At 38.9% G+C, this 13726-nt stretch overlaps 1 protein-coding gene across 9 annotated transcripts; it reads right to left on the reverse strand.

The window, feature by feature from the left end:
• Positions 1-397: 397 nt before the first annotated feature.
• Positions 398-4780, reverse strand: LOC110940869 (U-box domain-containing protein 44). 9 transcript variants are annotated; one of them, XM_035990101.1, is made up of 4 exons: positions 4617-4780; positions 4430-4521; positions 2943-3511; positions 398-2435 (listed from the first exon to the last, which is right to left on the reverse strand). In XM_035990101.1, exons 3-4 carry the CDS (start codon positions 3483-3485, stop codon positions 552-554), a joined length of 2427 nt encoding a protein of 808 aa, XP_035845994.1. In that variant the 5' UTR covers positions 3486-3511; positions 4430-4521; positions 4617-4780; the 3' UTR covers positions 398-551. The 9 variants fall into 9 exon arrangements, with proteins under 9 accessions (XP_035845994.1, XP_022038136.1, XP_035845993.1 ...); XM_022182444.2 differs by having other exon boundaries at positions 2943-3536; XM_035990100.1 differs by having other exon boundaries at positions 4430-4524.
• Between the last annotated feature and the right edge of the window lie 8946 nt (positions 4781-13726).

A 13726-nucleotide genomic window follows, 5' to 3' on the forward strand; every position in this document is an offset into this window, starting at 1 on the left:
AAAAAATAGATGAAGTTAACCTAGTGGACTAAAATGGTAACGGTGAAACCTTTTTGGACCCACAGGTTAAAGATGAAACTTTTGGACTAAACTGGCAAAATGGCCCAAACCACAGGGACTAAAATGGCATTTAACTCTAAATTTTACTGCGCTGTTTCATTACCCAAGAAAGATTATTATCGAAGATCATTTCGCTAACCCAACACTTTTCCGAAAAAGTAACACGATTTGGACACTACAGTTGTAGTCTCTAGAGAAGTTTTGGTTCCGCTACTGGTTTCAAGTAGACGCTATCGTAGATTGTGTCATTGTGTTTACGTAAACACATCATCCGACCCATTCCGCGCACTTATACCCACTAAATGATGTCATAATACTTGATTGAATATAACAAAAATAGAAAAAAAAAGAATATATTTTATTGTCTTCAATGAAGAATGTCTCCTAAATGAATTTAACGATTATGCAGAGAGAAGGAAAACTGCACAATAAAGAATACAAAATACAAACAACACCTGTTATAAGTTCATACTACAAACACAGGGTAACTTTTACCCCATCTTGGGGAAGATACCCGAAAAGTTTGGTATCTTGTCTACATGTTTCAAGGCCCGTTCAGCGATTTGTCGGGTTCGGTAATCACCATGTCGAAACGCGTCCACCAGTGCAGTGGTCACCTTCGGGTCGCCAGAAACTTCATAAGCAATATCTTCGGTCCGTAAAAGTCTTTCCACCATCCAAACAGCCCGTCTTTTTAAAGTTTCAGTTTGTTTTTCAAGTAAAACATCAAGAATCGGTTTTATTCCTTCGATTTCGCATAAAACACTCACCCCTTCTTCTATGTTCACAGTATCATCCAATAAAGTGGATAAAGCCGCTAAGGATGCTTCTACGACTTTATCGTTTGTATGGTCTAGTAACGCTACTAAACGGGCCAAAGCTTGTCCTTCTATTAGACAAAAAGTATCTCGTTGTGTACACGTCCCACCGTGGACCCGACATACACCCGTCATCACAGGTTGGTTACTTAAACAAGGAAAAACTAACCCGCAAAACCCAGGCGACGGCACTTCGGGTAATATCGTCAACTTTTTCGATTCTTGTGAGAGGTTTTCTAACGCGAGAGCGGAAACCATCTGTACGTTATCGACCCCGTTTGCTTGAAGTAGTTCGGTGAATATGCCTGCAAGGTCATGATCGCGACAAAACGAAATGAATTTCGGGTCATCTGTTAAAACAAACGTAATCCGTGATAGGACCCGTGCGAGTCCTTCTAAATACGGTGTTACAAACCGGCTTCTTCTTGTTTCACCTTGCCTGATCATTTTAATTCTCGACACCACAATTCCAAAATATCCATCGTCTATCATTTGTCGCGTGAGTCTGGCGTCCATTTCGTGTACATCTGCCACGATTGCGATGGCGGCCGCTTGTTCTTCAGTGCTCGCAATGTCTTCGGCTATTACTTTAAACAAACTACTCAGCTGACCAGAAGGCCCGCATAAACAATCCGCTAACTCTTGACCCATGTGGGTCGAGAGGTTTTGTAAAAGTTTTATCGAAGCCATACGTAGATCCTTTTGCGGGGCCTCGATAAACTGAACCAAACTTCCGGTGGCACCCAAGCTTTTGATAGCGGCAGCCACCGCGATCGCGGTTGCCGGAGAGTTTGTTAACCCGACAAGAACTTGTAGAAGCTTGCATTCTATAGACGGGCCGGTGTTGCTGATTAGCTGGAGTAGATTGTGAATTATGCCTTCTGACACGAGCGTTTCATGGTCCGGGCCCACCGGGATGGAGACAAAGTCAGAGTTAGAGTTGACTATGTTGGCGAGGATCGTGGCGGACACTTCTTTTAGGCGCATAGGAAGGCGGTTCGGGCCAGCAAAGAGATCTTGGACTAATGGTGAAAGTATGCCATCATCAACCAACACTTTTGCACTTGATTCACATGATGAAACTTGATTTAGGGCTTTCAAGGCGGCTTCTCGTGCTTGCATATCGTTAGTTTTAATCAGGTCGATTAACGATGAGCCAACGGTTCTGGCCACGAATACTTTTACATCATTGCTAAGTGCTAGTTCACCGAGGTACGAAGCCATAGATAGTTTGATCTCAGGAGAACCGCCAAGAAGAAGTGTCAAGAGAGGTTGTAATCTGCCGTTTTCAGCCATTTGTCTTACGTTATTCTCATTTTTCTCCAAGTTTTCGAGAATTTTGTCGGCTTTCTCAACAATCAGAAGATTTTCTGAGTTGCTGCTTGTCATTCCAACTAGAATAAGAATTGCTCCATTAACCGAACCGATTTTTTCACACAACGATTCTGATTTTGAGAGCTCATAAAGCAATGAGACAGCTTCTTCCCTTTCTTTAGACTGTTCATGATTCAAAAACTTAACAATTGTGCGCACTTTATCCCCTTCTGCCATAATTTCCTGCAAAATAAAATGCTTTGATTACACATATCCGTATCCAGTTTTATTAATTTCGGTATTTAATATTTTCGGTATTGGGACAGGTACGAGTATAAAAGGGTACTGGTACTAAATTTTATATAGAACTTCAAAAGTTTTTTTACATTATGTTTTATTTCGTATTATGATATTTATGGTGTACTTGTATCGATTTTACCTATTTGGTACCCGTATCGTATTGGTACTCGTACCAATTTTACCTATCTGGTACCCGTACTGTACTGGTGCTCGTACCAATTGTACCTATTTGGTACCCGTACGAGTGCTCAAACAAATAAATAAAGTGGTACCAAAGCGGGTACCATACTGAAATACCCATACCGTACCAATATATTCGGTACGGTATTCAATACCCGGTTTTGATCAAATTCGGCACCGGTATTTTCGGTCCCATCCCTAGATTACAACTAAAGGTTACAATTTGACCCATTTACTTATAAATAAATGGTTATAAACTTTTTAAATTACCTTATTATCATTGTCATCCTCTACGACAATTCTAAGAGTTTCCAAAGCTCTAAACCTAACTTTACGGCTTGTGTTCTTCAACATATCAACAATCATAGGTATGAGCTCCGCATTACGAATAATATGTTTGTTTGAAACATTTTTTGTAGCAAGTTGTTGAATAAACCTTAAAGCCTGCAAAACATCGGTTTCAGAACTACTAGGAGTCAAAGACTTGCGGGTGAAGTCAAGCTGAACAGCTTCATTCCTGGCATTCCATTCTTCAATCGTGTTCCTTAAAGCGATACTTGGATTCATATCCGTCGTCTTTAATTCTCTTAACGTCAAAGGGCAGACCAGCTTTCTTCCGTTTTCTTTGCATTCATTGAACCATTTTTCAATGGCTTCTCGTGCGAATGTTTGGCCGTTTTCTAGGGTTACAGGGTCTTTCATAATTTGTTTCGAAAGCGGGCATATGAAGGCATCATAAGTAGGCTCTATATGTTGTCTTTCGTATTGAAAATTGTCGTCAGATTCGCTCCCAAGATCATAGCTTCCAGCCATTAAGATTCTTTCTTTCTACACTGCACCTAAATTTTCATTTCATATTTTAAACTGCATATTAATATTAGACAAGGCCCATTAGTTACATTCTTAAAATGGACTTAATCAATAGCTTTTTTAACAAACAGTTGGTCTTCAGCATCTACATAGGAAGTCTGCTGCATATAGCAAGAGATTGTACATCTGACATACAAACAATTGGTAATGAATAGCTTTTTAACAAACAACAACGACAACAACCATACCCAGTAAATCCCACAAATAGCAAAGCTACCTATAGGGTCTGGGGAGGGTGGGATGTAGACAGACCTTGCCTCTATCCCTAGGGATAGAGAGGCTGCTTCCAGAGAGACCCTCGGCTCCAAAACGAACAACATACTGGGCTGGCAATAGATATCTGTATAAGACACGATTAAACCTGTTTACTGAAAAAGTACACTACTTGGTTTTTTACTTTTCTAAAAATAAACAGAATTAAGAGGCTACGATCCATCATTTCATCTTCTTGGTACATAAAACATACAATTGTATTATAGACATGAGATATAATAAAGTAGTTAAACAAGTTGTATTCATGTTTAATACTTGTGTTATTCGCGTCGTCAGAGACCTGTTAAACCCGATAAGACACGATTTGCCAGCTGCATACCAACACACCAAGTCAAAGAATATAGAAATAAGAAGTCACCAATACCAGGAAAGTGACACAATATAATGTAAATCATGTATAATAGCATACAACATCATTTGGGCATAAACACAAGAACACAATCACAGGTAAAGTCACTTAAAGAATAAGAAAAACCTACATCCCTAAAATACACGACCTTACTGCAATATCCTCTAGAAGTAGATGAAAAAGGAAGCAACTTTAATTCAAGAAAGCCTAAAAAAGACTGAAATAAAGCTACTACTAGAGTTGGAAACACATATGTGAATTTTACCTTCAATTTTTGATAGTTGAGTGTAAATTTCACAGAGGTAATCAATGACCTCAGCCTCAGAATGTATTCATGGATACAATGATATCTATCACCTGCTGCTGCACCAATGATAAAAACACATAAACTCAATTAAGAATTAAATGAAACCTTATCACAAAATCATAACTTGAGAAATGAAGTCACTTACCTTTGATTCTGAAAAAGATAGTTGAAAAGTGTTAGGGATAAAAGAAGAGAAGTAGGGTTCCACTTTCAGTAATAATCCATCAATGATGACACCAGATAGAGAGAGAGAGAATTGGGGTTTGAATTGGATCAAATTAGTAGTCAACGTTAGACCAGGAGAGAGAGTGTGTGACAGATGTGTGTTCCTCAATGATTTTGATATCACAGCTTCTTAGGGTATACGGGGCGCAATCGGGGAGGGCCTCGGTGAACCATTTCCCCGATCGGGAACACCGTCGCCATCCCCGCGGGGTCCCGAATCGGGGCTGGAAATGGGTGTGGGGTTACCGCTTGGAAATGCACGATGATCGAGATTTGACCGTTTACAAACGGTCGAATTTAAAAAAAAAAAAAAAATCAATTTTTTTTAAAACAATATATATACTAACCAATCTTAATCCATTTTTTACCACATCCACAACAAACCAACACCAAAACTCTAAAACTTTTATATCTTTTAAACACAAAATGGATTCCAAGTTCCCGTTTCTTTCTCCCATACCCGACTTTCCCGACGATGGCGATACGTCGTCAAGCGATAGTAGCTTAGTTTTCTTCCAAAATCTCATCCAACAAGCGGAGCTACTAGACACGGCATCGTCTAGTAAAAAAAAATATGTCCGTCGGGATCGTGTGGGGGGCCACGAGACACTCATGGCCGATTATTTCGATGAAAATCCAAAATTTAGTGAAGATACTTTTCGTCACAGGTTTCGTATGTCCAAGTCGTTGTTCCTAAAAATTGTTAGTGACGTGGAAGCGTATGACGAGTGGTTTCAAGAAGGCTTAGACGGGAGAATGAAGAAAAGCTTTACACCGTTGCAAAAGGTTACTTCGGCAATTAAACAACTTGCAACCGGTAACCCACCAGACGAGGGGGACGAGTATTTAAATATGTCTGAAAGGACCTCTCGTGAGTGCCTTGAATATTTCTGCGAGACGGTTTGTAAAAGGTATGGCGGTGAATTTATTTTTTTTTTCTAGTTCGAATGTTTTTTTTTTAATTTAATGAAATGTCTTTTTTTTTAATTTAATGAAATGTCTTTTATTTAATTTAAGGTATGGCGGTGAATTCCTACGTAGACCAACGAGCCACGACATCGCGCTATTGTATCAGGCTCATGAGGATAGGCATCACCTACCTGGCATGTTAGGGAGTCGCGATTGTACACACTTTGTCTGGAGAATGTGCCCCACAGAATTGCGTGGACAATACATGAGAGGCGATCATCAATACCCGACGGTTATGTTAGAAGCGGTAGCGTCTCAAGATTTGTGGATTTGGCATGCTTTTTGTGGGCCAGCGGGTTCACAAAACGATATCAACGTGCTGCAACAATTTATACAAACGCGGGTATTATCTTACTGATGGGATCTACCCTACTTGGTCCGTGTTTGTGAAGTCTTTTCCATATCCACACGACCCGAACGAAAAAAAATTCAAGAGGCAACACGAGGCCGCAAGAAAAGATGTGGAACGGGCGTTTGGTGTGTTAAAGTCGAAGTGGGGAATACTAAATCGTCCAATGCGTTCGAAAACGGTGAAAAAAATAAGGTCCATCGTGTATACGTGCCTTATTTTACACAACATGATTATAAAAGACGACGGAAGGGCGATAGCACCGGTTCATATTCAAGATCCTCCAGTCGAACCCGTCTTCGATGATACAGCCTATACGGAGCTCATTGACGAAGACACGCATTGGAGGCTAAAACACGATCTCGTTGAGCATCTCGGAAGTTTAGATTTGCCTCACCTTGAAGTTGATTCGGACGAGGAGTAGTTTGTTTTTATATTTTTTTAGGTTGAATGTATCTTTTTTTCTAGTTCGAATGTTTTTTTTAATTTAATGAAATGTCTTTTATTTAATTTTTATTTTTACTAATCTTTTTTTAATTTATAAAACATGCATTATTTTAGAGAATAAAAAAAAAAAAAAAAAGAAACAACTCACCTAATAGGTGAGTGCCGCCATCAAAACAAGGTATTAGGGGAGTGTATTAGGTGAGTTGACGTGGCACCATGTGATTGGCTATGTGTAAGATGGGGGACTCACCTATTAGGTGAGCACCCCTTACACCCTTAGACAATACCGTATGGGGACCGACCTAGGGCCAACGGCTTCAACGTCGTGCTAGCACACGACCTCTCTAGATATGCAAATAATTTTAATGTCATCTACCAATCAGAGATCTTTAACGATGTCATAACAGGAACCGGTCCAGATACCAGTTTACGGTTTCGGGGTGGAATACAGGCACGGTCAGGGGCGAAGGATTTAAGGGGCGGGGAGGGGCGCCCGCCCCCCCGAACTTTTCGGTCAGTAGTGTTATATATGTACGTTTCGTATGGGATTTTGTAGGTATATACGTTTTCGACCCCCCCGGTTTTAATTTTTTTATTTATAAAGCCCAAATAAAATATTTAATTAGTCCAAATATTAAAATCATTATATTTGGTAGAATACTATAATGTATATTATATAACCCAAATCAAATCATTATATAGCCAAACTTAAAAGCCCACCCTATCCAAAAAAAAAACCCAAATTCGTTTACTTTGGGACATCGACCAGAAGAACAGAAGCCACAAGCCAGAACTGTAGAGGGGGGGGGGGGACGAAGGTTCCAGAACTGTTCGACTTCAGCTTCTTGTTCGAGAACAGAAGACAAAACACTGCTCGTTGTTGTGGTCTTGTACTCTTGTTCGACTTCTTCAATCTTCTAAGGTTAAAGGTATGTGTTTTTATCTTTAGGTTTAATTTAGGGCTGCAATTTATGCGATTTACGTTGAAATTAGGGGTGAAATTGGTTCGAATTTTTGCTCTAAACTTGTTGAATATTTCTGTAACTATGTCTAATTTTATTTGTTTAATCTTTTTGTGATTTGATTTAGATAGAAATTAGAGTTTGAAATTTAGGGTGATTTGTTAACTTGTTTTGTTATTAGATTATGCTATGTGGAAGAATAAAATAATAACTTCTTTTTTAATGTTTGAGAACGTTTTTTATTTGATATTAATGTTTGACCTGACCCGACCCGAATCGAATCACCGACGTCCGACCCGAACATACAACTCGAAACTACACGATAGAAAATTTTTTTAGGTCCGTTACCTTCCGACCCCCCGAACTTTTTTTTCAAGCTTCGCCACTGGGCACGGTTACTGTCTTGCGGATGGAATATACCCAACGTACTCTACAATCGTTAAAACTATTCCGCACCTGACAGGCGATAAAAGAAAGAAATTTGCTAAGTTTCAAGAGGCAGCGAGAAAAGACATTGAACGATGTTTTGGGGTTTTACAAAAAAAAAGTAAATTACAAGTTTTGTCCTTTGTGTTTACACCAAATTGCAGACGGTGTCCTTTGCCTTTAAAATTGATAGGTTTTGTACTTTATGTTTCAAAATCCTACACGTTATGTCCTTTAGGCCTAACCTAGTTTATTTTTTAATTAAATAAGAACATGTGCAGGTCACATGAGGGTAGACATGTCATTTGATAATCCATTTATCTTTTCCCCCCAATATAAACCATCCTAAACCCTAGTCCTTCACATTTCCCCCAAATTGAAATCAGACCTGCCACAAAATAAACTGGAATTTTGAAGTTGAAGTTGAAGTTGATGAATTCTGAATGAAGCTAAAACAACAAAATCACGCTGACTTTCACGAATTTAACGACATCGAAGAAAAGGACTTCGAGTTCTCCGGCGAGAAGTATTCAATAAAAGACCTCGCTTTCGAAGGCCGGATACTTGTACCGATTTTCAACACCTATCTGGCGACAAAAGATGAGATTGATCATGACGACATCATTCCGTTAGAGAACCTGCTTGCTAGTGACAATGAAGAATATTCTTTTTAAATAGTTGAATTGTTTGTTGAATGATACCATTTGTGGAATCATTTTTCTGATTTTATGAAAATAGTTGAATTGTTTGTTGAATGATAAAAAATATTCTTTTTAAGATTTTAGGGAGAAATATGTAAAATCAATTTTGAAGTATTTTAACAGCTAAAATAAAATTATACCTTTCTTATCCTTCTATCTTCCTCTTGTAAGTTTTAATTTATTCTGTAAGTGACCAATCCAACCTATATTTTCCCTACGACCTCCTATCTAAGCGGTACTTCATCAGGCTTCAGGACTCCAGGTTTTACAGATTATTGAACTTTCATGATGGAAGATAAGAGTTTATACAAAGGATTATTTTATTCCATAACTGTTCTCCCAAAGGAGAACTTCTTGATATTACATATTATCTCCTTAAGAGAAGATTCTACTCACACATAATTCACAAGGAAAGATTAAAAGATGAGAGAGTGGGGTGTGAGGACCGGGAGTTCGGTTTGATTGAACACGCTCAGGTCAGATCAGCAATAACACAATCGTGCAGAATCCGATAGTGATGTAGGAGTAAGATCAACAACGTAGACACCGTTCAAAGTATTCATTCTCACTGAAATAGTTGAATCGTACAAGATTCCAGAGAAATTTTGCAGGAGCTCCGCCAGAGGTGTCAAAACAGATATCTCAAATGAGAACCAGCAACCTCTATTTACAGGCGTGCTCATCCGGGAGAAACCACAAACTGTTCGGATGATCATCCGTTCGGATGATCATCCGTCCGGATGACTATGTCCATCTGATCGGATGGACTCCATCCGTCCGGATGGACTTTACAAAACAAACTAACTTCCGTTTCGTCCCGGATTTAATATAAAACATGTACAAAACTATACATAGACAACAACCAGGTAAATATAGATTAAATACAGACGAAAGCTACAAACATATGCATCTACAGACTCCCCCTTGGATGTAGCTGCAGTCTCTCTTCTTGTATAGTCTTCAACGAGCCTTCCTGTTGCGTCTTCTATCTCTTGCTTTTCTTCTCATCTCTTCTTTCTTTTCCTCTAGCATTCTCCGTCTCAACGGTCTTCTAACTGTATTCCACCATTCACGGTAAACTGGATCACCATCTCGAGCTTTAGACCACATCGGGATCTTCTTCTCTTGAGACTCGATTGGTGTTTGATCGGTTTCAGGCCATTTTAACTTCCATCTACCACGTTGAGCAGCTTTAGCTCTTACCTCTTTCATCTTTTCACTTCGACGTTCCTTCTTCAGAAATTCTTCAAGCTTAAGATCTCTAAACTTTGACTCCTAGTACCTTCCAGAATTGATATCTTTCGCAAAGTATACATTCACCAACTTCTGGTACTGTTGAGCTTGTACTTTGTCAGGTTCATTGTAACTGATCTTGTTGAAGAATAAGCATCCATTGTCTTTCTTTGAGCAATTAACCAACCACATAGGATCTAACACTTGTATGTGTCTCCAATCACCTGTGTTAGCATCCAACAATGTAATCACAGCTTCACAAGTACTGGGGTTGAAGATCCAACCTTTAAAGTCTTTGTAAAAGTCTTGCTCAATTTCGCGCAAAGGCATATTCTTCAAACACCTTGGTCTTCTGATTTGTAACGTTATATTTTTTTCTCTAGTGACAGGGTCGATCTTCACTATCTGCTTTTGCTGGTGTGGCTTCCAATCAGGAAAGTTTGACTTTGCTTGCAACTTTATGTAATCCCACAACTTCTGCTCGTGACATTTAACTTCATACCCGTAATCGTATTGTTTGATATTCTTTGTCTGCACCAGTTCTTCTACATCCTAACAAGGTAAAGTTTTTATATCTGATAAGAATTCAAAGTATTGTACCCCAAACTCTCTCTTGATCGCATACACTTTCAGATCCTCTAAATATCCCCACGACAGAATATCACCAAGGGACTTATCTGGATGTCTCGTGAAAAACTGTAACGACCACTTGAACTTTCTCTCCTCTGGCATCACCTTAAACCATCTTTTTCTTTCTTCCAAAAGATCTTCTTTAGATACCATTTCAGGAACACCTTCAGTAGCAATCTTTTCAACTACTTTCCTTCTAACTTCATCTTCATTGTGTGATTGGAGCAATTCATTGAAAGTAGGAAAATCATCATCTAACCCAAAATAATGAAACGAAGTGTCTTCTTCAGAATCTGATCCCTGCTCAATGATTACATCGTTGAAATTATCAGCTTCATTCACAAATTTGAAAGTATACTCCCTTTCTGTAGTCGGTGGAATCTCTTCCTCAATATCAAACTTAAATCTGTCTTCATCCATATCCAATTCTTCTAACATGGACTCCCTAGTCCAGTTTTCGACTAACTCCCCCTCTTCCTCTGAATGATTTAAATAAATGACTTTAGGAAGGTTAAGGAATACCTCGTTAATGGCATGTTTGGTTCCAGATGACGACTCCCCATGATGTTGATCTTCTTCATGTTGCTCGTTCAGCTAATCATTCAAAAAGTCTTCAATAGTACTTGGACCTGATGACTTTGAGATCAACAAACCAGTATCACCATCTTTATCATCATCATCATCACCCTTATCATCCTTATCATCTTTGTCGTCTTTGTTATCTTTATCTTCATCATCTTCATCTTCATCACCAAACATTTTTTTCAACTCCTCATCGTCGTCATCAACTTTATAGTATTCATCTTAGCCTTTAATCGACGCCGCTCAACTTCAATTTGTCTAAGACTAGCAAATTCACTGTGAATCACATCCTTCACTTCTCCAATAGGTATAATAGCAAGGTTTACTACAACATCTTCCTCAACCTCTACCTTTGCTTCTTCATTTCAACATCATTAATATTCTCTTCAGCGTTAGAAACATTTACCTCATCAGCTTGTGAAGGCTCAGGTTGACTTGTCGATCCCAGGATTTCTTCAGTGTCAATCACAAGACCCTTCTTTTTATCTTTCAGTGCTTCAGCAGCTTCCTCTGCAAGTCTTTTCTCTCTTTCTATCCTCCGAGCCTCGACTCTTTGGATCTCTATCTCATCATAAACTGCTTGAACACTAACACCAAGTTTATTTTCTGTCACAGTGTATAGCATGTTGAGTTGTTCATCTTTGATCTCCTTATCTGCTCTCAACGCTTCTACTTCTTTCTTCAAAACTTCATTTTCACTTGAAGTGGATGTGTGCAGATCACCAACAATATCCATCAAAGTTTTGTGAGAATCATACAATGCTTTGTACTGAGCATTAACCTCCATGATCTTTTCTGCCAGTTGTTCAATTACATCTGACAACTCTTCAACTTCATTTCTCAATGCAACGTTCTCAGATTCAACATCTTTAAGCTTTTCTTTCGCAGCTTTAAGCTCTTCTTCAGCTTCAACTTTCGCTTTCTCCAACAAGCTCACTTTTCTCGTCAATGCATTGATCTTCCCATCATTGAACATATCACCAAAATCAGAAGGTAGATCATAAGGAACCTTTGGAAAACTATGACTTGAGCTTTGAGGTGTTGGAGGTTTCTTTGATGCTGAGCTTGGTTCTTTCACAGTCTTTGGTGGTTGTTCTGGAGTCTTTTCACGTTCAACTTCAGGAATAGGAATAGATTGATGAACAGGTGAAGATGGAGGTGTTGCAATTCTAACTCCAGTTATTTCCACTTCAACGCTTTCAACTTTTTCAAACTCTGGAACTGTAGTTGTATCTTTTCTACTTTTTATTCTCCTTGGCAGTTCACCCGTTGGACGTGCCTTGCACTTACGAATACCTTTCTTTTTTATCTTTTCTTTTTCTGCTGGAGTTGGCTCGTAAGTAGCATCCTCCTCATCTGAAGCTTTCTTCTTCTTTGGAGACTTCTTCAGTTTGTACTTTCCATCGATATAAGAAGTAGGTGCTATTTTCGTAGGATCAATGTCACTTTCTGTCTCATTGGAATCCGTTGCCCCTCTCCTTCAACGAACTTTTCTTTCAGACTTTCTCCACCAACTTCAACATTTTCCGTTGTCTTTGTGACATCTTGAGCTCCTTGAGCAATAGATAACTTCTCATAATCAGCAAAAGACATCTTGAGAAGATCAACGCCTTGATTAATCACTTCTGTTGGAGGAATCACAGGCTCATCAACCAGATGTGGTGGTGATTTCTTCTTCTTTGTTTCTGCAACACAAACATTAACATTTTTAGTAAAATATTCAAATGATTTATCTACCAACCTTTCTGGTGATTCCTGCTTCTTTGTTTTACCCTTTATCACAACTTTCGGCGTTGTCACTTTTGGAGTTCTTTTCCTCTTTTCTTCTTTCACAAACCACCAACGTCTCTTCTTAAGAACAAGTAGTTTCATTCCATCTGTTTCATCATCCGAATTACTATCATCATGTCTCCACTTGTCGTCCTTTAGAGCTTCGTAATCCGACTTCTTTATCTCTGCAAACTTCTGTCTATATCTCGGTTCATCTTCCGGTTTCACTCCTCTATATACATCCAGACGTTTCAATGTTTCACTGTCCATGTGATCTAATGGTAGTTCATCACTAGCATCCTTCGACAAATTTGGAATTTGGTCATCTATCAGCATCTGCACAAATCTTGGATATTGGACATATTTTTCACCTTTAATATTGTCCAGCATGTGGTTGAATATGACTTGAGAAATGTTGTAAGGTCTGTTGAGCACCAAGCTTGAAATGATATTCATGATGTAATCCGAAGCTTCATCATAAGCACCTTTCCTATGCCCTAAGGCATGAATCACACAGTGAACTAGGAACTTGTAAGGCCTGCAGAACTTCGACTTCGTGATACTTTTATCATTTATGAATACAGAATATCCCATCTTAACCAGAATCCCTTGCACAAACGTTCAGAACCAATAATGGGATCTTCATCTTTATCCTGCAAGTCCAACACTCTTCTAATATCACCCACTGTGATCTTCACAGGTAGATCAACATCTTTGTCGTTCTCGTCCTTGATTCTCACTGCTGAGTGTATTGCCTTCTCGCTCTCCACGTAATGAGCAGCATTCCAAAAGAATATAACATGTGAACCGTAACACTTGTGTCTATCTGTCAATGCCTTAAAAATCCTTCTATCTTTTAAGAACGACACTACGTCTTTGAACGGATCAATGTTTGGATAATTCTCATCTAAAACACAACATATATTGTGTTTTGTATGGAAATCAGAAGCCCTTGCTTACA

This window comes from Helianthus annuus, chromosome 5 (assembly GCF_002127325.2).
Source record: "Helianthus annuus cultivar XRQ/B chromosome 5, HanXRQr2.0-SUNRISE, whole genome shotgun sequence".
NCBI classification, from domain to species: Eukaryota; Viridiplantae; Streptophyta; class Magnoliopsida; order Asterales; family Asteraceae; genus Helianthus; species Helianthus annuus.